Consider the following 24,108-nt stretch of genomic DNA (forward strand, 5'->3'; position numbering starts at 1 on the left):
CCAATAAATATGCACAGCAGTGCTGTCTGCCTCCATTCGCCACGTGGTTCGAGCTTTCCATGGTTCAGTTTGCTTTCATTCCATCAGGAGTGCCTTAAATCCCAGTACAAAAGCACCTGCCCTCCTGTTCCTCTCTCCGCCATCACATTTTGCCCTTTGAAAGCCCCCCAAACGATGGCACCACCTGTCTCAGGTACATGCAGGAAGAGATGTGAATCATGAACAGTTAGAAAAATATCTGGTCTCTAATGTGGAAAAAATGGGTATTTCACAGTATCAACAGTGCTTGCTGGTTCTGAAAAGGAGCCCCAGGCTGCCAAGGGATGGCCAGCCAGTTAGAGATGTCATTCGCTGGCCTGTAGGAGTTAGGATGGCTGGGAGGAAGGGACAGACAGAGGACTCTCATTCCAGGGGCCTCGGGTTGGGTTTGCAGATGTGGGGTGGATAGGCCACAATAAATATAAATAAATTTACACACGGTCACGGTGCCCGGCATGGCCCAGGAATCTGCTCTAATAAAATTCTAACAGACTATTGGAAAGGTGGGGCTGGAGGCCACCTGGGCAGGCTCCCGTTTCAGAGCTCAGGTTCTCCAGCACCACTCCCCACCCTGGACCTGTCCCCTGGAGGTTGCGGCTGAGGTTTCATCCGCTCAGCTGTTTCCCAAAAGGATGAGTTCAAGGGCTTTCACCCCGAAAGGTGTCCTGAAATGGGGTACAGGTCATGGAGGTCACCCAGCCAGGAACCAGGATGGACAAGTCTCACAATACGGTCAGGCCTTGCAGCTCAGGCCTCGGAGAAATGGCAAGGGGAGGGCGGATGCTGGGTTGCTTGTTTGTCTTCCTCTGTCCTTCTGACTTGGAAGAGCCCCAGAAGCTCCAGTGGGAGGCAGGAGGAGGAGGAGGGCCATGGAGGGGAACCGCTTCCCTGTCCAGCTGGCAACCTAGCCCCAGGAGAGGCTCCAGGGAACACCCTGTCAGTTCTCTGCCCCAGCTGGGTGCTGGGGTTCTGGGGCAGGCGAGGCCGTGAGCTCAAAGCAGGGCTATGGGCTTGTTCCCCTGTGTACCCAGGTACTGGGAGGAGGAGCTGGTGCCTGACGCAGCCGCACTGTCCGGAGTGGAGTAGGCTGCATAGAGACCTGTCACCTGCAAGTCTGGGAAGGACTGGTCGCTGCCACCTGAGGCAGGAGTCAGGCCTGAGGCCCCCAGATCACAGCCAAGCGGGGAGTCTCCGAAGGTGCTCAGTGTGTCCAGGCTGAATCCCTCGTCCTTCATCTCCTCCCACAGGTTCCCTTTCAAAGACAAAAGCATTAGGGTGAGCTGGCTTCACATAAAACGACTGAGTTGGAATCCCTCATCTTAGGGAAGACACAGAGACCATGTGTGGTGTCACGTGTTATAGAAAAGGGGGATGGGGCTGGGCACGGTGGCTCACACCTGTAATCCCAGCAGAGGCCAGCGTGGGTGGGTCACTTGAGGCCAGGAGTTTGATTCGATGCCAGCCTGGCCAACATGGTGAAACCCCGTCTCTACTAAAAATACAAAAATTAGCCTGGCCTGGTAAGTGCACACCTGTAATCCCAGCTACTTGAGAGGCTGAGGCACAAGAATCACTTGAACCCTGGAGGTGGAGGTTGCAGTGAGCCAAGATTGCGTCACTGCCCTCCAGCCTGGTGACAGAGCGAGACTCCATCTCAAAAAAGAACAAAAACAAACGCATGGAAAAGCCAGAGTCGCAGCCCTGGACCTTCATCTTCCCACTGAGTATCCCTGGGAAAGTCACTTCCATCTCAGAACCTCAGAATAAGATGGAGATGATCAGTGAACCCAGCTCCTCAGGCTGTGGCAAGGGTTAAACGACAGGACTTGTCAAAAGCATTTAGTTCTTACGGTATCATTACTGTCAAAGCCAGGGGGACAAGACGTTTCCCTTTCTTCAGCACATTGAACTATACAACAGTCCAGGGAGAGGGAGGCAGGAAGGTGCAAATCTACCCATTTCACAGCTGCAACTGCCTTGCTACCTTGTTCATTTCCCTCACTAGAGACAGAACTCCTGAGGGCAGAGGCTGTCTCCACCCTTGGCTGGAACATGGGAGCTGCACCTGTGCTAGTGAATGGATGAAGTATGAGCCTTGGCTGAAACCTGAAATTCCCTTGTTCATTCATCACATCCCAATTATTGGGGAGGATCATGCAGCCCGCAGTGGGTCAGTGTGCCTGGCATGCGGTTGGCACGTGAGATGAAGCAGTTATCGATTAAAACTTTGGGATCAGACAGACTGAGGTTTAACTCCAGGCTCTGCCACTTAATAGCTTGGTGACCTTGGGTGAGTGACTTCACTTCTCTCTGCCTCAGTTTCCTCATCAGCAGAACAGGGATGTGGAATGGTGGTGACCTCAGGTGATGTCTATGAAATGCTTTGGCCTGGTGTCTGGTACACAGCAAGCGCTCATTCCCTGCTGGCTGTCATTGGCTAGCACACGTCGAACAACCCTAGTCCAGCCAAACATCTGAAATCTGAACTGCCCCAACGAGCATGACCTTTGAGTGTCTTGTTGGGGGCTCAACAATTTTCGGATTTTGGAGCACTTCAGATTTCCGGATCAGGGACGCTCAACTTGCAAAGGTGGTTGCTATGGGAACGAGACCGTGGGGCAAATGCAGGCAGTACAGTCCTCGCTCACTCCCTTTGGCCCCCAGGCCTCTCCCCTCCCCAATTCCTTTCCATCACCGTTCCTCTGGCCTCACCCTGCAGAGCGAAGTCCATGATGCTGGGGTCGAGGGCGTCCACCTCGGTGTTCATGTCAGTGCTGATGTTGATGAAGTCCACAGGAGCCCTTCCCATGGCAGGGTTGGGGAGTGGGCTGGGGCTCAGGTCCGGCAGGGCGTGCAGTGGCGGGGTCTGGGCCGGTGCTGGAGAGTCTGGAGCAAGATGTGCCTGGGGCTGGACCTGGTGGTGCAGGGGAACTGACTGCAGGGACAGGGTCATCAGTGGCTGGGGTGGGAGCTGCGAGACAGCCAGGCAGCCATGCGCCACGGCCACCGTGGTGGCGTGGGTCAGCACGGGAGCCTCTGGTTCCCCCGGTTTGCCTGGGCGTCGGCAGCTTTCAGGCCGGTCAGAGATCAGCTTGTCCAGCTCCTCTGCAGGCAAGTGGGAAAGGTCACTCAGAACCCACGCAGCAGACAGCAGGCACCAGCCCAGGCCCGGGTTCAAATCCCAGTGTTACCACCTGTGTGACCTTAGCAAGCCTCTTGGACTCTCTGAACCTCTGTCTCCTCACCTGTGAAATGACGTAGGCGTCATCTTGTCTCACAGATTACACTGCCACCCGTTGTAAATGAAGGTGTCTGTTAAATACTTCTCCACAGCCTGGCCCACACTGGGTGGTAATATTTCATTATTTTAAACATCTCTGCCATAGAGCAAAGCATCACACACTCTGCACAGGGTTGTTGTGGAGATGTAAGAAAACCACAAATTGTGCAGAATCTTTGAGGAATAAGAGATGACATCAAAGGCTGGGCTTGGAGGCTTAGGCCTGTCATCCCAGTGCTTTGGGAGGCTGAAGCAGGAGGATAGCTTGAGGCCAGGAGTTCAAGATTTACCTGGACAACATAGTGAGACCACAACATAGTGAGATCCCATCTCTATAAAAAAAATATATTAGCTGGGCGTGGTGGTGTGTGCCTGTAGTACCAGCTACTTGGGAGGCTGAGGTGGGGGGATCACTTGAGCCCAGCAGGTTGAGGCTGCAGTGAGCCATGATTGCACTACTGTACTCCAGCCTGGGTGACAGAGTAAGACCCTGTCTAAAAAAAAAGGCCAGGCACAGTGGCTTACGTCTCTAATCCCAGCACTTTGGGGGGCTGAGGCGGGTGGATCGTGAGGTCAGGAGTTCAAGACCAGCCTGACCAACATGGTGAAACCCTGTCTCTACTAAAAATACAAAAATTAGCTGGGCATGGTGGCATGTACCTATAATCCCAGCTACTCAGGAGGCTGAGGCAGGAGAATCACTTGAATCTGGGAGGCAGGGGTTGCAGTGCGCTGAGACCACGCCATTGCGCTCCAGCCTGGTGATAGAGTGAGACTCCATCTCAAAAAAAAAAAAGGCATCAGATAATAACAGTAGCCCCCGTCACCAGGACAGTGCCTTACAGGACAGCATTGTAACCCTAGGACTTCACTTAAATCTCATAACAGCCCTCCAAGAAGGAGGTAAGGCAGCAATGACAAATCCCATGAAACTGGAACAAAATGTATGTTAACATCCAAGGGGTCCTAGCCACTCCCTGCTACTGGAGAAACACGAAGAAATATTGCTGTGTGTTAAAAATCCTTAAGACTCTTGGATGTAAACAAGCAAAGACAAATTATTCTCAAATTATTTTCGGTTGTTGGGCTGTGTCTGGTTGAGTGCAACATGGCTGACAGTAGACTGGTAGGGTCCCCAGAGCTATTTGGGTTGTACCCACCTTAGAAATGAGAATACTTAGAATCTAGAAGGCAAAATAACCTGCCCAAGACTTCACCCTGAATATGTGTCAGTACTGGCCCTGGGTCTCAAGCCAGACCCCAGAGCCCTTGGTGGGGTGGGTGCCATGTGATACCCCTCAACTGAGGGCCCACTGGCTCCTGCTACAGCCCTTCTTCCAGCCTCCAGTTGCTCATCCCCAGCTGCTCACAGCCCCGCTCCCACCCAGCAGTCATCCCCAGCACACTCCGGCCATACTTCTGAGGCTGGGGCAGAATTAGCCTCCCACGTCACAGTCCCCATGCATGTCCCTTGGACGGCACCCTCCTCAAATCCGTTAATTTCTTTTTAAAAGCAGATGCAATCTTTTTTCTAATTAGAAACAGGATAGAAGTTTTGGAAGATACAAAAAGATGTGAAAAATATAAAAGTTACCAATGGTCCCTCCATTCACAGTAAAGATTTTGGTGTATTTCTTCCCAAACATACCAGCACATTCATTCTCTCTCTCTAATAGATAACATACATTTTGTGTGTGTGTGTGGGGGGGATGAATATGGATATATATGCATTTTAAAATATGATCTTGCTGTGGATGTTGATTTATAACCTGCCCCTTTTAACTTACTAAGAACTTTTTTTTTTTTTGAGACAGAGTCTCACTCTGTGGCCCAGGCTGGAGTGTAACGGCATGATCTTGGCTCACTGCAACCTCTGCCTCCCAGATTCAAGCGATTCCCGTCTCAGCCCCCTGAGTAGCTAGGATTATAGGTGCCCGCCACCATGCCCAGCTAATTTTTGTATTTTAGTAGAGATAGGGTTTCACCATCTTGGCCAGGCTGGTCTTGAACTCCTGACCTCAAGTGATCCACCCACCTCGGCCTCCCAAAGTGTTGGGATTACAGATGGGAGCCATTGAGCCCGGCCTAACATTTCTTTATAATCCAAAAATATTTTAAAATACTTCTCATCTCTAATACTTGCATGATATGCCATTCTATTTATTCAACCAACTTCCTTCTGTGAGATGTTTGGACTGCCTTCTATGTTTCACTCTTAGAAGTTTGTGATGGAGAACTGCTCACAAACGTTTGCTCAAATCTTTGCTCTTCCCAGTACACATTGTCATAAGTAGAATAACTGGACCAATCCCTGGGTACCATTTGCAGGTGTTTGATATATTACCTTTCCCTCAAAAAGTTTCACAGCTTCAATCCTATCCGTTGTCTACGAAGCTGTCTATTTTTCCACATCCTAGCCCACACTGAGTGTTATGTTACTATTTTAAACATCTAAGTCAGTGTGGTAGAAAAGCAATGTTTATCCCATGGTTGTGTAGTTTGGTATTTCTGGGCAAGAAACTATGGATGACGAGGTGAGATCCAATAGCTTTTCCTGTTTCTGACCGGGCCCCTCAATTAATCCTCCACTGGAGAGGGTCGGGGAGGGGGAGGGAAGTTGGCCAGGTGCCTGTCTCCCCGTCATGGTAGCTGAGATGTGTTGCTGACTGGACAGGGCACAGGCAGAGCTGGGGCTGGGCTTGGAGGAGGGGCGCATGGTGTGTGTGCGCGTGCAGGTATGTGTGTGCATGTGTGTGCGTCCACATGCTGGGGGCTGTCTGGGCCTCACCAGAGTTGGCCATGCACTGGTGGATAGTGGTCAGATCTTTCCTCTTCCGCTTGTGTGTGGGGGTGTGTGTGTGCATGCCGCAGGCTGTTTGGGCCTCACTGGGGTTGGCCGTGCTCCAGTGGATGGGGGCCAGGTCCTTCCTCTTCCACTTGTGTGTGTGCACATGCTGTGGGCTGTCTGGGCCTCACCAGGGTTGGCTATGCCCAGGTGGATGGTGGCCAGGCCCTTCCTCTTGCGTGGGTGTGTGTGTGTGTGTGTGTGTGTGTATGTGTGCTGCGGGCTGTCAGGCCTCACCGGGGTTGGCCATGCTCTGGTGGATGGCCCTTCCTCTTCTGTGTGTGTGTGTGTGCTGTGGACTTTCGGGCCTCACTGGTGTTGGCCATCCTCCAGTGGATGGTGGCTAGGTCCTCCTCTTTTGTGTGTATGTGCATACATATGTGTATGTATGTATGTACGTATGTGTGCTGTGGGCCTCACTGGGGTTGGCCATGCTCCAGTGGATGGCAGCCAGGTCCTTCCTCTTCCGTGTGTGTGTGTATGTGCATGTGTGTGTATGCATGTGTGTGTGTGCTGTGGGTCTCACCAGGGTTGGCCATGCTGCAGTGGATGGTGGCCAGGTCATTCCTCTTCCGTGTGTGTGTGTGTGTGTGTGTGTGTGTGTGCGTGTGTGTGTGTGTGCATGCTACAGGCCTCACTGGAGTTGGCCATGCTGCAGTGGATGGTGGCGAGGTCCTTCCTCTTCCGTGTATGTGTGTGCATTTGCGTGTGTGTGTGTGTGCGCGCGTGTGCACGCTCATGCTGTGGGCCTCACCGGGGTTGGCCATGCTCCAGTGGATAGCAGCCAGGTCCTTCCTCTTCCGTGTGTGTGTGTGTGTGTGTGTGCATGCAAGCGTGTATGCGTGCATGTGTGTGTATGTGCTTGTGCATGTGTTTGTGTGTGCGCACGCACTGCAGGCCTCACCGGGATTGGCTATGCTATGGTGGATGGTGGCCAGGTCCTTCCTCTTCCGTGTGTGTGTGTGTGTGCGCGCGTGTGTGCGCCCGTTTATGTGCGTGTGCGTGTGTGTGTGTATATGTGCTGCGGACCTCACCGGGGTTGGCCATGCTGCGGTGGATGGTGGCCAGGTCCTTCCTCTTCTGTGTGTGTGTGTGTGTGTGTGTGTGCGCGCGCGCGTGCGCATGTGTGTGTCCGTGCTGTGGGCCTCACCGGGGTTGGCCATGCTGCGGTGGATGGCGGCCAGGTCCTTCCTCGTCTGTGTGTGTATATGTGCGCATGCATGTGTGTGTGTGAATGTGTGTGTCCGTGCTGCGGGCCTCACTGGAGTTGGCCATGCTGAAGTGGATGGTGGCCAGGTCCTTTCTCTTCCGTGTGTGTGTATGTGTGCATGCATGTGTACGTGTGCATGTGTGTGTCCGTGCTGCGAGCGTCACCGGGGTTGGCCATGCTGCGGTGGATGGCGGCCAGGTCCTTCATCTTCCGTGCGTGTGTATGTGTGCATGCATGTGTGCGTGTGCATGTGTGTGTCTGTGCTGCGGGCCTCACCGGGGTTGGCCATGCTGCGGTGGATGGCGGCCAGGTCCTTCCTCTTCCACTTGTGCATCTCCTCTTCCATCTTGTCGATGCGGGCCAGGTTCAGAGCCCATAGGCAGCCCTTGCGGGAGGAGCCACTCATCTTGTTCTCCACCTTCTCGAAGCACTTGTTCAGAGACAGGTTGTGCCGCACCGAGTTCTTCCAGCCGTCAGGAGCCGTCTAGGAAGAGACATGGGCACTCAGCAGACCCTTTCAGAGGCCTCCCTGTAAGCTCTTGCCCCTACCCCGGGGATCTCCTCCTCTGGCCTCTACAGGCAGGACACCATAGTGGCAGGGGTGACTTGACAGTGCCTGATACTCAGCCTCAAGTTGGAGAGACAAGAGAGAGTGCTGGGGACTGAGGCCAACTGGTGTGGCCACGCCCGATGAAAGAGGAACTACAATTCAGCCCCAGCCAACTGCTCCTGCAGGAGACTGCAGCCCGGCCTGCTGGGTCTTCTCTCTACTCTCTCTCCCACTCAGGAAGCAGGGAAGAATGATGCCAATAAATGGATAACTGGTCAAGTGCATTCCATGAAATTTACTTTTTTTTTTTGAGACAGGGTCTTGTTCCATCACCCAGGCTGGAGTACAGTGGTATGATCATGGCTTGCTGCAAACTCAACCTCCAGGGATCAAACCATCCTCCCACCTCAGCCCCCCAAGTAGCTGGGACTGCAGGCGTGCACCACCAGGAAATTATTTTTAAATGCCAGGTAACCAGATATCGCAATGCATCTCACACCACATGTGTGCGTGCACACACACACACACGGTGCTGCCATATTTCTGCTAAGGACATTTTCCAGGCCAGAAACCCTACAGCTTGGTGTACCCTCTAACTTCCTGCTCCACTTTTTGCTGTGATGATAATAAGGATAACATTACTAAGTGGCCAACCCTATGCAGGAAGCTGCCAGGCCCTTTATATGCAGGCTCCTCACTGACCTTGCCAGTTTGGGATGATTCTCCACCTGACAGTTGAGGGTACTGAGGCTCAGAGGTGAAGGCTCTTGCCAGTTCTGTTGTTTTGCATCATTATTTTGCACTGAGTCTGTGCTGAGTAACTAGTCTGGTGCCTCTACCCTTTTCCCTTTGGGATGCCTAGCGAACTCCTATTCATCTGTCAGAGCCCAGTTCAAATGCCCCTGTTTCTTTCTGACTTTCTTCTATGTGAGTATACAGGCACATGTCCTAACCACCAGATATACAGACATAACTGGGAACCCATGAGGGTGGTCCACTTTGGCCCAGGGCCAGCCCTGGATTCTGGCAACACCAGGAAGACACCAGGGCAGCTCCAGCGCCCCTAACCTGGCTTGGGACCTCTCACCTTGAAGTAGGGGAAGTGCTCCTTCATGAAGCTGTAGATCTCGCTCACAGGCAGGCTGCCTGTCTTGCTGTTCTTCAGAGCCATGGCGATCAGACAGCTGGGGGCAGGAGGTAGGGCAGGGCAGGCCAGGCGTGAAAGGGTCTCAGGCTGACAGCCCAATGCCTCCTCTGCCAGGAAGCCTGCCCTACTTGACCTTACACACTCACACACAGTGAGCTCTTGATACCTTTTCATGGCCTGATGTCTTTCCCACCCTTTGCCGTTTCTCCTTGACCCTGGGCTCAACCACTGGTACTGACTTGAGAAATCTTACCCTTTCTCCTCTTTATCCCATCCCCATAGTTTTAATGGCTATGAGCCTTTAGACTTTACCTAGGTTGTTTCCCCTTCCCCAAATTCCCGGGACGTATACAGTACTGTTATTTTGATGACTTCTTACATTTGGGGAAATCGAGGCTCAGAGAGGTCATGCCACTTCCCCAAGGCCACACAGTTGTGAATGAGGAGGTGAAGTGGGGCACTGGACTCAGGTCTGCAGTGGGCTCTTGACCCAGCAGATTGACTGATCCTATGATGGTCTTTCCTGAGAACTACTCCCACCTGGGGGTTCCCCACTCCCCAAACCTCCCCCTTGGACATCGGGGCTGCCACACCTAGCTGTCTAAGATGCTCTGAGGGCAGCCTCATCCCTCTTCTCCCGAAGCCACCCTCGGCCCTGACCCAGCCCACCCTGGACCTCACCTGTACGAGTAGATGGGCTTGGGGTAGTGTTTGGGGTGCAGTTCCTGAGACGAATGCACAGCCATGTGGGGCTGGGGGTACGGGGGCCGCACCCCAAATGGGGGGCCATAGAGGCCCACAGGAGGGCACTTCCCACAGGCAGGGGCAGGGAGAAAGTGGCAGAGAGAGAGAAGGTGAGAAAGCACACACGTCACAGTAACCCTGTCCCCACCGCAGTTTCAAAACGCCTCGTGTGGGGATTCACAACCACGCAGGAAACAATCTTGTCTCCACGCAGGGCAGAGTTTTGGGGAATGGGATGAATGACCCTATGTCGTGAGCACAGTGGGGAATGTTATCCCCATGTTCTGAGTGAGTCAGCTGAGGCTCAGAGAGGTCCCTGGCTAGCCCATGGCAGGGTTTCTGCTGCTGAGTCCAGGGCTCCCTGAGCCTCTGGTACCTGCTGGGTGCCCGGGGGAAGCGGGAACTGTGGTTGCGTGGCAGGCAAGTACAGAGGTGGCGGGTCCTGCAGGCCAGATGAGGGCTGGGTCCCCATGGGGAACTGGCTCATCTGCTGGGCAGGAAGAGGAGGCAGAGGGTCAGGGTGGACATCCAGTCTGGCGGGCACTGCCCGCTCTCCACAGTCCATGCGCTGGCACTTACACTGTCTCCATGGCCGGTTATGGGGCCCAGACCTGGCATGCCTCGAGGGCCCATGCCTGCTGGGCCATGGAGAAGGGGACTTGAAGTGGCTCCCACATGCAGGTCGGCTGCCCCAGCCAAGGCACCTGCAGAAGAGAAGCACAGAGATGCCGCTGGGCCAGAGGAATGGTGGCTGCCACCAGGAATGGCCCAGTGCCCAGGTGTCTCCGGAGAACAGAGCCAGCCCCTTTCCTCAGACCAGGCAGGTACTAGGTCCTTGGCAAATCACTTCCCCAGTGTGTAGTGGTGAAAAGTGGGTTCTTACTAGCTGTGTAAACTTAGGTCAGCCTCAGTTTCCCCATTTGTCCCTGGACTACTGATATCCCCTAACTATAAATTTGCTGTGATGGTTAAATGAGATAATGTCTATCAAGTGCTTAGCACATTGCTAGGCACGTGATAAAATCTCAATAAACATGAGGCAATAATAAATGATAATCATGATGATGTAATACCTCAGTTCTTATCTTTCACGAAGCTAAAATGCCAATTCGTTGTTCTATTCCCCAAAAACAAGCCATGGCTCCCAAGTGCCTCTAGGTTTAGGTCCAGAATGCCTTTGTGCCTCCTCTCCCCGTTGCCAAGCCCTGCTCCTCCCCCCTGGATGAGAATAGCAGACATACTTCCCCCACCTCTTGTTGGGCTTATGACAGACATTGCTAATCCATCATAGAGTCTTACTACACCAGCCTGATTTTAGGCAGCCACCTCCAATAATCAAGCGAAGTTGATATGTAGGATGGTCTTGCCCTAGGGCCACCTCTTCCAGGAAGCCCTCTGGGTCCTTCAGCTCTCCTGAGTTCTGGCTGCCACTGTCCCTAGATCTGTTTGTCTTGTCCTTCTCTCTCTGACCAGACAATCAGCTCCCTACAAACTGGGACCACTCATTGCTCCAAATTCCTGGCACAGCAATAGGCCCACAGAAAGTGCCCAGCAGGCACAGTGGAGAAAGAAGAGGTGTCTTTATTTCACCATTTATTAAATGTCTCCTGCTTTCAAGGCACTTTCTGCAGCGAATCCTTACCATGTCCCATGCCAGCAGTTCTGTTACACTTTTGCTGCAGATGTGGAAACCACTCAGAGGAGAAAGGACTTGACCGGGTTTACACAGCTGTCCCCTGAGGGTTCTAGATCAGGGGTTGGCAAACTGACTGGCAGCCAAACTCTGGCCCACGGCCTGTTTTTGTAAATAAAGTTTTATTGGCACAGAGTTGCACCGATTCGTTTACATATTGTCTCTGGCTGGTTTTGTGTTACAATGGTGAAGATGAATCGTTTTGACAGAGATCAGATGACCTACACAATCTAAAATATTTACTACCTGGTCCTTGACAGAAAGCTTGCTGACCCCTGCTATACATGCTTTGCCCAATGAAATAAATAATCCTAGACAAGTAGTTTTCAACCACTGGTACTTTTTTTCTTTTTTTGAGATGGAGTTTCTCTCTTTGGCTCAGGCTGGAGTGCAGTGGTGCCATCTTGGCTCACTACAACCTCCACCTTCTGGTTTCAAGCAATTCTCCTGCCTCAGCCTCCCAAGTAGCTGGGATTACAGGTGCCTGCCACTACGCCTGACTGGTTTTTGTATTTTTAGTAAAGATGGGGTTTCACCATATTGGCCAGGCTGGTCTCGAACGCCTGACCTGTGATCCACCCGCCTTGGCCTCCCAAAGTGCTGGGATTACAGGCGTAAGCCACTGTGCCCAGCTAACCACTGGTACTTTTAATATACTGCGGTCATTGTTTTGTTACTGTTTTGCTTTTCTTCAGTACTTTGTGTCTCTAAGCATTTTATCCATTTTTTATGGCTGCAACTAGCTGCCATTTATTGAGCATCTACTGTGTGCCACACCCTACACTCAGCACTTTCCACATATTACCTCTTGGAATCCTCTCAATTAGGGGACAGGAAACATGTTTTGTAAAGGGCCAGATGGTGAATATTTTAGGCTTTGCCATCCAGATGGTCTCTGTGTTTTTACAATCCTTGGAAAGTATAAAATCCATTCCTAACACAAAGGCTGTACAAAAACAGGTCATAGGCTGCATTTGGCCCAGGGGCTGTAGTTTGCCAACTGCCCTAGAGGTTTAGGATGCACCAGTGTGGCAGCAGAACTGTATTCACAGAAACCTTAGCTCACCCAGGGCCTGGCACGCAGTAAAGCAAATGATGAACCATACCCCTCTATGGAAGGGAGGATTAGTCCCATTTTACAGATGCAGAAAGAGAGGCCCAGAGAGACTGGGTGACCGGGTCACGGCCACATATTGGGTGGGTGGCAGGGTTGGGAGTCACCTCTTTTCCTATATCACCCTCCCCTCTGCCCACCTTGTCCCTGAGCCTACCTGGGTGTGGATGTGGCACGCAGGAGCCGCCCAGGTCCACGCGGCCACTTGCCATCTGCTGCAGCCGAGGCACGTCCACTGCCGTGAGCCACGACAGCGACTGCAGGTCCCCGGGGAGGTCATCATCGCTGGTGGTGGCCAGAAGCCTGCAGAGAGGAGCAGAGAGCTCGGGCGGGAGGGGGAGCTTAGGCCAGCTCCTGGGGGGGTGTCCTGACCTCTGGAAGCACCCCCTGAATGTACCTCATCACCCCAAGCCACGCCAGCCCTCCAACGTGCCCGTCTCCAGGACTGGGCGTGGGAACCTGGTACCAGGATCTCTCTTGGTGGCCAGATCTCGCATCCTCATCAGTCCTTCCTTCACCCATTTAATGCATCCTACTTAGCACCAACCACAAAAATAATACACACGAATGTTTGCTGAGGACTTACTATGTGCTAGGCACCGGTCAAGCCTTTTAACACTCCCAGTCACCCTACGGGGCAGGTGTTGTTATTATTATTATTCCTACTTTACAGATGGGGAAACTGAGGCATAGTTGGAGCTTACCTACTATGGGACACTACAACACAGAGCAGCCAGGGCCTGTGTCAGGGTCCCAGCTTCCCTGGCGAGATCAGCTGCCTGACTCCACGTCCAGGGCAGTTTCCTGCCGTGCCGTAGCTGTGAGGATGGTGGAACTTGGGGACAGTCTGTGTGGATGATCCCGCCGTGTGCTGAGGCAGCTGAGTGCCTGCTACCTGCCAGGGCCTAGATTCAGCATCAACAAGCGCTGTCCTGCACAATCCCCACAGCAGCTGCGAGATGGTGGGTGGGTCCATATTCCCCTTGCACAGATGAGAAAACTGAGGCTTGGAGCACTGAGTCACTTGCACAAGGCGATACAGAACAGGAGGTGGTGGGGTTGAGACCCAGTCAGTGCCTCCTGATGTCTGAGCCCTTCACTTTGACCCCTGGGGGCTCCAGGAGGCTCCAGTGAGGACCCATGCCCACCAGCTACCATAGATTCACGGGCAAAACATTGCTTGTCTTTTCGTGTAAAATAGCTGCCCATTGAGGGTGCCAGCCAGGTGGGTGATGTGGTGTAGCCATGGCACTCCCCAGTGCCCCAAAGTCACGCTTGCCACGTGACTCCAAGATCACTGGGTCTGACACCGTCAGGGCCCCTCCGTGACATGGGTGCAGAGCAGCCCAGGAGTCCGCACCACACCCACCACTTCTGCCACCCCTGCAGCCAGGAGCTTTCTGTGTCGTCACCAAGAGCCCCACATCTAAATTCTAAGCTCCATGTTTCAAAAACAGCCTCACGGATTGAGGGGCAGAGAGAGGTGGGACACCGACACACACCGCCCTGGTTTTCTGCACCAGGCCGGGACCCTTCCCTCCCTCCGTCTGCTTGGCCAGCTTGGCCTCACGTTCGCCCTCTCCCTCCTCCTCCCTCTCTGTCTCTCTCCCCGATGCTCCTCCCCATCTCTCCCCTCTTGTGTTTTAGGGCCACAATTAGCGTTGCCATGGCCGCACTGCTCAGCTGTCGCAGGGCCCGGGCCCTGGGCCCACGAAGCTGGCATCAGGTGACCGCCTGGCTGTCCCTGCAATTGGTTGCCTTGTAGGGAAACAGGGCCTGGAGACTATTTGAAAACGCGGCCGGCCGTGTCAGTGGCAGCAGTTGGCCCGGCTGCTGTCCCCCAGCATCCTATTGTGTGACAAACGACTGTTGCCCCCATGGCACGTGGCCCCCATTGTCCCGGGGTCTCAGCGCAATTGTTTCTGCGGCCCCCCGGCTGCCACCCCTCCAGCCTGCTCGTAACTCATCTAGCCGAGTGACAGCCACGGCCCGGGCCTGGGCGATACCATCTGTCCCTCAGGGCCTGGGAGACCACGGGGTGAGGTGCAGGTGCAGAGCCTGGTGTGCCACCTGCTGTTGGAGGTGCTGGCCAGCCCCCACCCTCCCTTCCTCGCCCAGTGGCCAGCCAACCTCCTAGCGCCTGGTGGTGCAAGCCATGCTCCTGTTGAGTAACCTGCTGTGGCTCCCCACTGCCCTGGCTGCTCTCGTTGGCTCTGAGGTAACAAGGAGAAGTGGAGATGGTCCTTGCTGGCAGGTTTAGCAAGGTGGCTGCCCTCCAAACTCCCTGAATAGTACAGGGGGAGAGGCTGTAAATAAACCAGGTTCCTAGGTGCCACTGTAGGGCAGACTCTCTGGCAGCACGTAGATAGGCAGTACCGTGGTGGTTACATGCGTGGGCTCTGGATTCTAATCCTGGTTTCCACTTGCCTGTGTGCCCATGGACTGCTGGCTTAACCTCTCTGAGCCTCAGCTTCTTATCTGTATATTGGGGAGGACAATAGCTCTTATCTCATAGGCTGTCATAAGAAATATGTAATTACATGTAAAGCCCTTGGAACAGGGGCTCACAGTAAATGTAATATGAATATTTAGCTGCTATTAATATTCATACCAACATGAATGTTCATAGTAATATTCACCAGGTCGCCAGGGGGCTGGGGTCACATGGACATGCCCCAGCCACTGCTACCACTAAGCACTTCCATGTAATGAGCACGCCCTCTGTGCCAGACCCTGGGGTATACAGCAGCCCCGTCTGACACATGAAGAAACTCAGGATGACTGTGGTCACTTCCATGCTGGGAGCCTGTCTCCCCATGGAGCGAGGAGGACATGAAGTCATGCATGAAGCCTTAGCACATGGCAGAGCCTCTAGCTGGGCTGAGTCAATGGCGCTATCCTGATTCTTCTCTTTCCTGCTACTTGTGAGCCCCTCTGGCTCCCCTTCCTGCAGCCCCGCTTCTGCAGCCCCCAGCAGGCCCAGGCAGGTCTCACCTCCATGCCTTTGCATTTGCGTTCCCCTTGCAGAAATGCCCTTTCTGCTTCCTCCCCTGCACCCACGCCCACCCCTCACTGCAAAGTCTGACTTCTGGCCTCTTCACCCCAGACATCCCGCATACATCAGCAGACCCCATCTCTTATTTTACCTCTGGGAAGCAGAGATTAGTTTGCTCCCAATCTCAATCTGGAAAAGGACCAGGGCTGGGGTCCTGGCTCCCTGTGCAGGCTCCTGCTACCCGGAGAGCAGCACCTCCTCTGGGAAGCCTTTGCCCCCCAGACCCCAAGCACAGGGACCCGCTCTGCACCCTGACTGCCCTCTACACTTCACCAGGACCAGTGAGCCCTGCACTGTGTAGGTCTCCGCCCCATCACCCTGCCGTCTGGCTCACTGTGTGTTGACCCCAAGCCCCGTATTGCCCCATGTCCCTGCACACAGTGGGTGCCCCCCCTCCTTTTTTGTGAGACAGAGTCTTGCTTTATTACCCAGGCTGGAGTGCAATGGCACCATCTCGGCTCACTGCAACCTCTGCCTCCCTGGTTCAAGCAATTCTCCTGCCTCAGCCTTCTGAGTAGCTGGGGTTACAGGCACGCCTCACCACGCCCGGCTAATTTTTATATTTTTAGTAGAGATGGGGTTTCACCATGTTGGTCAGGCTAGTGTCGAACTGACAGATCTCATGATCCGCTTGCCTCAGCCTCCCAAAGTGAGTGCCCTTTAAATGTCTGCTTGGCTGGTTGAAACAGGCTGACCGCCAGCTACCAGCGCCAAGGGTTGGTGTGAGTGACAGTCACATCCAGCCCTTCTGAACTCACAGAGCTATCCTCTGCCTCCTCAGGACCTCGACACAGCCCCAGGACAAGGACAGAGAGTAGACAGTCTCACTTCACGGATGGGGAAGCTGGGGCCAGTCCAGTAAAGCAAAATCCCTTTGCTTGTAAGCGGGGCAGTTAGGACTCGAACCTGGGTCTGTCTGCCTCCCTCCCATTGTTCATGTGGCACTGCAGGTGGCGATCAGACATCTTCTGGGGGCGATGCCTCACCCTGGGTCCTGGGCTCTCAGTTGGGACTGTGTAAGCCGGCATCTCCCAGAGAACCAGTTAAAATGCAGAGCTGGGGCCCCAGCTCAGACCCTGAAGCCCTACCCTTGGGACTTCCAGCTATGCTCTGGGGAGGGACAGCCCACAGGGGGCACACGCAAAGCTCAGGCTTTGACTGGACAGATCTGGGTTCAAGTCATTGTGGCCCCTGAGTTGCGCTGCATGACCTTGGACAAGTCACTGCAGGTCCCTGGGGCTCCGCTCCCTGGCTAGCGTAGGATCAGGTGAGCCACTGCGTTATCGACTTCCGGCACAGCTGCAGCCCCATCTCCCTTCTTGGGGGTTTGCTGTACAAGCTTGGGGTCGATGGCCAGGCCCCTGCTTCCCCACTACCCCAGGCGTCCCAGAGGTGGTCTGTCCTCTCTTGTGCCCACTGCCCATGCCAGAAGGTCTGCCTCAGTGTGGGTGGCCCCAGCCAGAACCCTGGACGCCTGCAGTGGATGTGGGCACCAGGAGCACTGTGGTGGGAGTCCACTGGCTCCGAAGGCTGGCTAGCTTCCCGCTGTCTCTTAGGGTCTCTCTGGCATTCAGGCATGTCTTCCTGTGCATGGCAAGGGCCAGGGCTGACGCACCAGGGTCTACATAAGAATGTCTCACCCACCAGCCCCCGCCACCCCTTTCTGTCCTCTGCAGAAAGGTCAGCACACCCACTCTAGACCCAACTCTGGCCAGGTGCGGTGGTTCACACCTATAATCCCAGCACTTTGGGAGGCCAGGGCAGGCAGATCACCTAAAGTCAGGAGTTTGAGACCAGCCTGGCCAACATGGTGAAATCCCATCCCTACTAAAAATACAAAAGTTAGCTGGGCATGGTGGCCCACCCCTGTAATCCCAGCTATTCAGGAGGCTGAGGCAGGGAATTGCTTGAACCCGGGAGGCAGAGAGTGCAGTGAGCCGAAATCGTGCCATTACACTCCAGCCTGGGTGACATAGAGAGACTCCATCTCAAAAAGAAGCTCCTTCCGCCTGCTTCCTCCGCTCTCCCTCCATCTCTGACTCCCCTTCTCCTCTTCTGTGTCTCTCTGTCATCGTAACCCAGGCGCCCCAGGAGGAAGTCCCAGCCCTGCCCTTCTGGTTTGGTGGCATCTGATGTGCTTCCTAACCTTCCTGAGCCTCAGTGTCCTCATCTGTGGAATGGAGGCAACAACGATGGAGGCAGAGCACCCGTAAAAGCTCTGATAAATGCCCAGCCTCTCCTCTTCCCCTTCTCTGAAATGGCGTCCAGGGCCCCCCATCTCCCATGGACCTGCCTCCATCCTACTCACCCACAGTCCCCTGCATGGGACCAGCCGCACTGCGGGTCACCCAGAGCCACTGAGCCAGGCTTTCTGGGGATGAGGCCCTGGTACCTGAAATTAACACATCCAGCCTCAGGTGGCTCCTGCACACCCAGTGCTAGAGAGCTGTGACCCCATCCCACCCTCTAACCTGTTCAGGTAACCTCCGTGCTCTAACCCAGGTGTGGGGTGTGACAAGTCTCCATGGCACTAAAGGTCTCAGTTGGGGCCAAATGTCCTTTCCCTCTCCTCCAAGTGCCTTCCTCTGTGCCTCCACACCTTCTGTTCCCTCACAATAGATGCCTTTCCTTCTCCCTCTCTGTACCTTTCAGCATCTCCCCATCGGATCCCCCATTTCTCTGAGCCCCAGGGAGTACTCTAGTTGGCCACAAATTTCTTCTGAGCCCAACTGGTGGTCCCAGGGAGGGCAGGGGATGCACCCTCAGGTCTTGAGGGTCCCTAAGGCTCTGGCAGGGAGGAGACCAGGACAGGACAGAGGTTGAGTCCCCTGCTGGGTGCGGGCAGCCCCTGGAGACCCTGATGCTGAAGCAGGGAACCTCACGCCCCCCCAGGGGAGGAGCCAAACCCCCAGTGCCCAGCGCAGGGCCAGGCACACAAAAGCTCCTCCACAAGTACACACGGATGGACACAGATGAGCAAACAGGCTCAGCATTCTGGTTGCCCTGCCCCAACTCCCCTGGGGTCAGCTGTCCCTGCATGGATGTGGCATGGGATGGACAAGCCCCTGGTGTGCGCCTAGCCCTGAGCCAAAGCCGCTTTCACACCAGATCTCACGTCATCCTTGCAAGAGCTTGATCAGGCAGGGACTGTTATCATCACCTTCCCATTTGCCAGATGATAACACTGAGGCCAGAGAGGAACAGGCCTGTCTTGGGTCACCCAGCCAGGGAGCGGTGGAACCAGGACACCCACCTCCAGAGACTGGGTTGGCCACAACACCCCTGTCCTTTCTCCCTAGCTGAAGAAATGTGCTCTATTAACAGAGGTCGACCTCCAGGCCGAGGGCTGGCACGGGTCCGCGGCCTGTCGGGAACCGGGCTGCACAGAAGGCGGTGAGTGGCGGGTGCCTGAGCTCTGCCTCCTGTCAGATCAGCAGCAGCATTAGATTGATTCTCATAGGAGTGTGAACCCTATTGAGAACTGCGCATGCAGGAGATTTAGGTTGCTTGCTCCTTATGAGAATCCTTTTTTTTTATTTTTTAAGACGGTCTCGCTCTTGTTGCCCAGGCTAAAGTGCAGTGGCGTGATCTTGGCTCACTGCAACCTCTCCCTCCGGGTTCAAGAGATTCTCCTGTCTCAGACTCCCAAGTAACTGGAATTATAGGTGTGCGGCACCACGCCCGGCTAATTTTTTGTATTTTTAGTAGAGATGGGGTTTCACCATGTTGACCAGGCTGGCCTCAAGAGATCCACCCGCCCTGGCCTCCCAAAATGCTGGGACTACAGGTATGAGCCACTGCGCCTCGCCTCCTTATGAGAATCTAATGCCTGATGACATGAGGTGAAACACTTTCATCCCAAAACCATCCGCCTTCCTTCACCCAGTCAATGGAAAACCTGCCTTTCACGAAACCAATCCCTGGTGCCAAAAAGGTTGGGAAACCAATCCCTGGTGCTCTATGATATCTAGAAAATCCTCACAGTGTTTCCCCAATAGGCAGCCACAAGCAGCTAATTAAATATAAATTCATTAAAATAAAACCAAACTTTCAGATTTGGTTCCTTGGCCCACCAGCCACGTTTGAAGCGCTGCCTGGCGCCACATGGCCAGTGCAGAGAGGAAACGTTTCCATCAGTGGAGGAAGCTCCCACTGGTAGTGGTCTGAAACAATCTTTTCTTTTCTTTTTTTTTTTTTTTTTGAGACAGAGTTTTGCTCTTGTTACCCAGGCTGGAGTGCAATGGCACGATCTCGGCTCACCGCAACCTCCGCCTCCCGGGTTCAGGCAATTCTCCTGCCTCAGCCTCCTGAGTAGCTGGGATTACAGGCACGCGCCACCATGCCCAGCTAATTTTTTGTAGTTTTAGTAGAGGTGGGGTTTCACCATGTTGACCAGGATGGTCTCGACCTCTCGACCTCGTGATCCACCCGCCTCGGCCTCCCACAGTGCTGGGATTACAGGCTTGAGCCACCGCGCCCGGCTGAAACAATCTTTTCTACCTTGATGTTAAAAAATCTGTGGTGTTCTTACAGTGCCCTAAAACAACCGGAAAAATTGATAAAGATCTGGAAATTTAAGGAGCTGATTTCATGGAATTTTGAGTTTCATTATAAAAGGAGTCTCCCATCTGCCATCCCCACCACCAGCAAGGTTACAGGGAAGAGCTCTGGAAACACAGGAGCTGTGTACTAGGGCAACTCACAAAAGTTGTAAGCTCCTCGTCCCAGACCTATCCAAGCAGTAGCCGAGGGGATGAACTGCCAGACCCCTGCTGGATGAAAGATGAGCCCATCTAAGGTTCCTTTTGATGCAAAGACCCTGGCATTTGTTGGGGAGAAACCTGCAGGTGGCCCCCTGGGCACATTTCCAAAGTTCCGTCATCTTGGGCACACATCTTTCCCTCTCCAGACCTCAATTTCCCCATCTACAAAGCAACAACAACAGAGCAGAGGATCCCTCAGGGCCACAGGTGTGAGCTTCTCCTGGCTGTGTGACCTGGGGCTGGTGACTTATCTGCCCTGGGCCTCAGTTTCACTGTATAGACAGTGGGAATAATAATAGCAGCTACCCTAAGGTAGCTGTCTAAGAGAAAATGACAACAGTTCATCAATAATTTATTTAAGCATCAGATCAGATGAGGCATCTGGTCTGCTGAAAAGGCAGGCAGAACGATTAGTTCAGGGTCCCCAGGGCGACTCCTGACAATGTGTCTTTCTCAAACTATGTGGGTGATCTGTCACCCACAGGGAGCCCTCATTAGTGGGCAGAGATTTTTAGGCAAAAAGAACATAAAAGCCCTATCTGGTGCTGCAGAATCTCCCTGAATCCAATAGTTTACCAGCAACTTCCCCTGCCCCCAAGGGCACTTCTTGCTTTTCATAGCTCAGGTTCTTGCAGGAGCATATTTTTCCTTATCAAAACACATATGCACACAGACATGCACATGCACACACATGTACACGTGTGCACACACTACACACATGCGCACACAACACATGCAGCCAATGCACACATGCGTACACCCACAGACTCTAGAGGCTCCATCACCCCCTTTAACAGATAGAAAAGGTGAGGTCAAACCAGGCGGCCTCGCCAAATCCCCAAGCTTCAGCAGCCCCAGGTACTTCTCCAGCACCTCCCTCCTTGGGCCTCGATTTCCCCATCTGGAATGCCACCAGAGCCCCGTTAGGCAGCCCCCCTCTGCCTGGAGGTAGGGGGATGCTGAAGGGTAGGGTCCCCTTTTGAAGGGATGGAACATGGAGCATTCAAGGCCCGAGACAGATCTGAGCTAGGATTGAGGTGGCACCCTGGGAATATCAATGTCAGAATCACACTCTATCATTGGTGTAATCCATTTCCCAAGTACCTACTATGTGCTTATTACTTCACAGGTGCTACCTGCATGCCCTTCTGAGTTTTGCTCAGAAGGCTCTGAGCTCTGCAGTGCCACATCCCAAAGCCCGTCCCAGCTGGGCAGCCCAGCCCCAGGTCCCCCTTTGCTCTCTCAGTGGCACTGCAGTGTAGTGGTCACCAGGACAGGCTTTGGGGTCAGCCAGGACTAGGTCTGGCCACTTAGCAGCTGTGAGAATTGTCTGCAGCTGTCTGCCTCTCTGAGCCTCAGTTTGCACATCTGTAAAATGGGAGTGCTAGTGCTCATCCATCTCATGAGGTATGGTGAGGATTGGACGAAGTCACACAGGTGGGGTGCTCAGCCCAGTGGCAGTGGTCCCACCATAGTAAACATCTCCTGAAGAGTATGGAGATGTGGGCCCCTGACAGCAGGGTGTCCAACACTCGGTAAGTGTCTGCTTTATTCCGCAGCATTTCTTGAGCTCTTACTTGCCAGGCACTGTTCTAGCAAGCAGAAGAAACTCTCTGCATCTGAGGAGATAACTTTCTGATTGACTCCAGAATGCACAGGAGAGACCCCTGCATGGCATGCCACCTTCCTGCCAAACCCCCAGGTCCAAAACTCTCCAGTCTCCTGACAGCCTGTAGGAGCCACTACCTGTCATCTTCATTTCACAGATAGGATGGCTGAGGCCCAGAGAGACGAGTGACATGTCTCAGCCACAAAGCATGTCTGCAAAGGAGCCGGGATTTGAACCAGGGTCACACGCAGTCTGGAGCCTCTTCACTCAGCTGCTCTACCAGTTTGGCTGAAATGCAGGAAGGGCAAACCCTCATCATATCATTTATTTTTAAAATCTGGGTGTGCCCAGGCATGGTGGCTCATGCTTGTAATCCTCGAATTTAGGGAGGCTAAGGCAGGAGGATCACTTGAGGCCAGGAGTTCAAGACCAGCCTGGACAACATACTGAGACCTTGCCTTTACAAAAATGTTTTAAAATTAGCCAGGCATGGCAGCGCATGCCTGTGGTCCCAGCTACTTAGGAGGCTGAGGCGGGAGGATTGTTTGAGCCCACAAGTTTGAGGCTGCAGTGAGCTATGATTGTGCTGCTGCACTCCAGCCTGGGTGACAGAGCAAGACCCTGTCTCTAAAAAATTTTTTTAAAGAAAATTTAAAAAATCCAGCTGCCAGGTATTGCCATGGTGTCATAGCCACTTGTCAGGGGACTCTGTGGTGGCTCTGGGTGAGGCAAGACACCACTGGAGTCCATGGCTTCCATCCTACGCTGACTGGGAGACTGATCCAACCCACTTTAATGGACAGTGTCCTTAATTAATCAATGTGATGCTGGAGGGAGGAAAGGAGCTGGTAGGGAACAGGAGGACAGGGACCAGGGAGACCTGCATTCCAGTCCGGTTCAACTCTCAACGGAGAAGTCTTGGGCGATAACTCAATGCCCTTTGAAGCCCAGCGTCCTCATGTGCCAGAGGTGAGAACAGAGCCTGCCTCTTAGTTCAGGGTAGGCAAACCACAGGTACCCTGTTTGGCTCCAAATAGGCACTGGAGAACTGTTTGTGGAATGGATTTAACACCCAGAAGCCAGAGTGATCTTTTACAAGGGACATCAGAACCTGTCATTGTCCTTAAAACCCACCAAGGGAGGGAGAGTCAAGCTCCTCCCCTTGACCTGGCACTTGGCTATCTCCTGCCTACCCCACCCATCTCCTTCCATTCTCTCTGCTCCAGCAACCTGTCCCTCTCTCTGTTCCTCAAACATTCCAATTCTCACTCATCTTAAGATCACTGCACAGGCTGTTCCCTCTGCCTAGAATGCTGTTCCATGCACTCATTTATAGCTGGCTCTTTTCTCAACCTCTCCTGCGAGAGGCCCTCCCAGACCCTCCCTATCTCCTCCTGTGTGTGTCCACAGAATACTTACCATTTTGCAATGAGATATTTATTTATACGTGTTTCCAGTCTTTCTGCCATAGGATGGCAAGGACCAGGAGGCCCTCTGTTTTGTTTAGCACCTGGCATAGGACCTGATACCCTGTGGGCATCTATTAACATACTCTAAAGTATAGAAGCTAGAGTCAGAAAGGGAGGAAAGATCCCTCAGCCCAGTGCCAATATACCTTGCATTCCTCAATCCCCACCCATTTCCTGCCGAGCTTAAACACCACCTCCCCCAGGAAGCCCTCCCAGACAGTCCAGGATCTCCCAGGCTTCCTTCCCCTGAAATGGTTAGCACTGTCAGTATGTACACATTGCACAGACCACTCATGATCACCCACTAATGAACTCAGGCATCTGTTCTTACCCACCCCTCCCAGGAGGACAAAGATGAATGTGTCTTACACCTCATTACAAGATCCATAGCGGCCAGCTCTGAGCCTTTCATTCTTTCATTTGACAAATATTTGTCCCCCCAAGTGTGAACTGAACCCCCATGGCCACTGTCCGGTGATTGTTACTATAAAGGTGAAATGCAATGAACTTGCCAAAGAGCCTGGCAGGTGCCCACACAGGGCCACACATATTTATGGATGGATTATGGTTTCTGTGAGAATCCTCGCCTA

At 53.5% G+C, this 24,108-nt stretch overlaps 1 protein-coding gene across 1 annotated transcript in view; it reads right to left on the reverse strand.

The window, feature by feature from the left end:
• Positions 1-702: 702 nt before the first annotated feature.
• Positions 703-24,108, reverse strand: part of FOXN4 (forkhead box N4) — a 29,219-nt gene continuing 5,813 nt past the window's right edge. The window contains exons 2-9 of the mRNA XM_017541514.2: positions 12,780-12,925; positions 10,395-10,519; positions 10,192-10,302; positions 9,753-9,880; positions 9,012-9,108; positions 7,651-7,858; positions 2,752-3,144; positions 703-1,291 (exon numbers count right to left, since the gene is read on the reverse strand). Of these exons, the coding sequence (XP_017397003.1) occupies positions 1,032-1,291; positions 2,752-3,144; positions 7,651-7,858; positions 9,012-9,108; positions 9,753-9,880; positions 10,192-10,302; positions 10,395-10,519; positions 12,780-12,925 (1,468 nt within the window). The 3' untranslated portion in view covers positions 703-1,031. The remainder of the gene's footprint in view (positions 1,292-2,751; positions 3,145-7,650; positions 7,859-9,011; positions 9,109-9,752; positions 9,881-10,191; positions 10,303-10,394; positions 10,520-12,779; positions 12,926-24,108) is intronic.

The sequence above is a fragment of the Cebus imitator genome, unplaced genomic scaffold (assembly GCF_001604975.1).
Source record: "Cebus imitator isolate Cc_AM_T3 unplaced genomic scaffold, Cebus_imitator-1.0 Scaffold8, whole genome shotgun sequence".
Classification (NCBI taxonomy): domain Eukaryota; kingdom Metazoa; phylum Chordata; class Mammalia; order Primates; family Cebidae; genus Cebus; species Cebus imitator.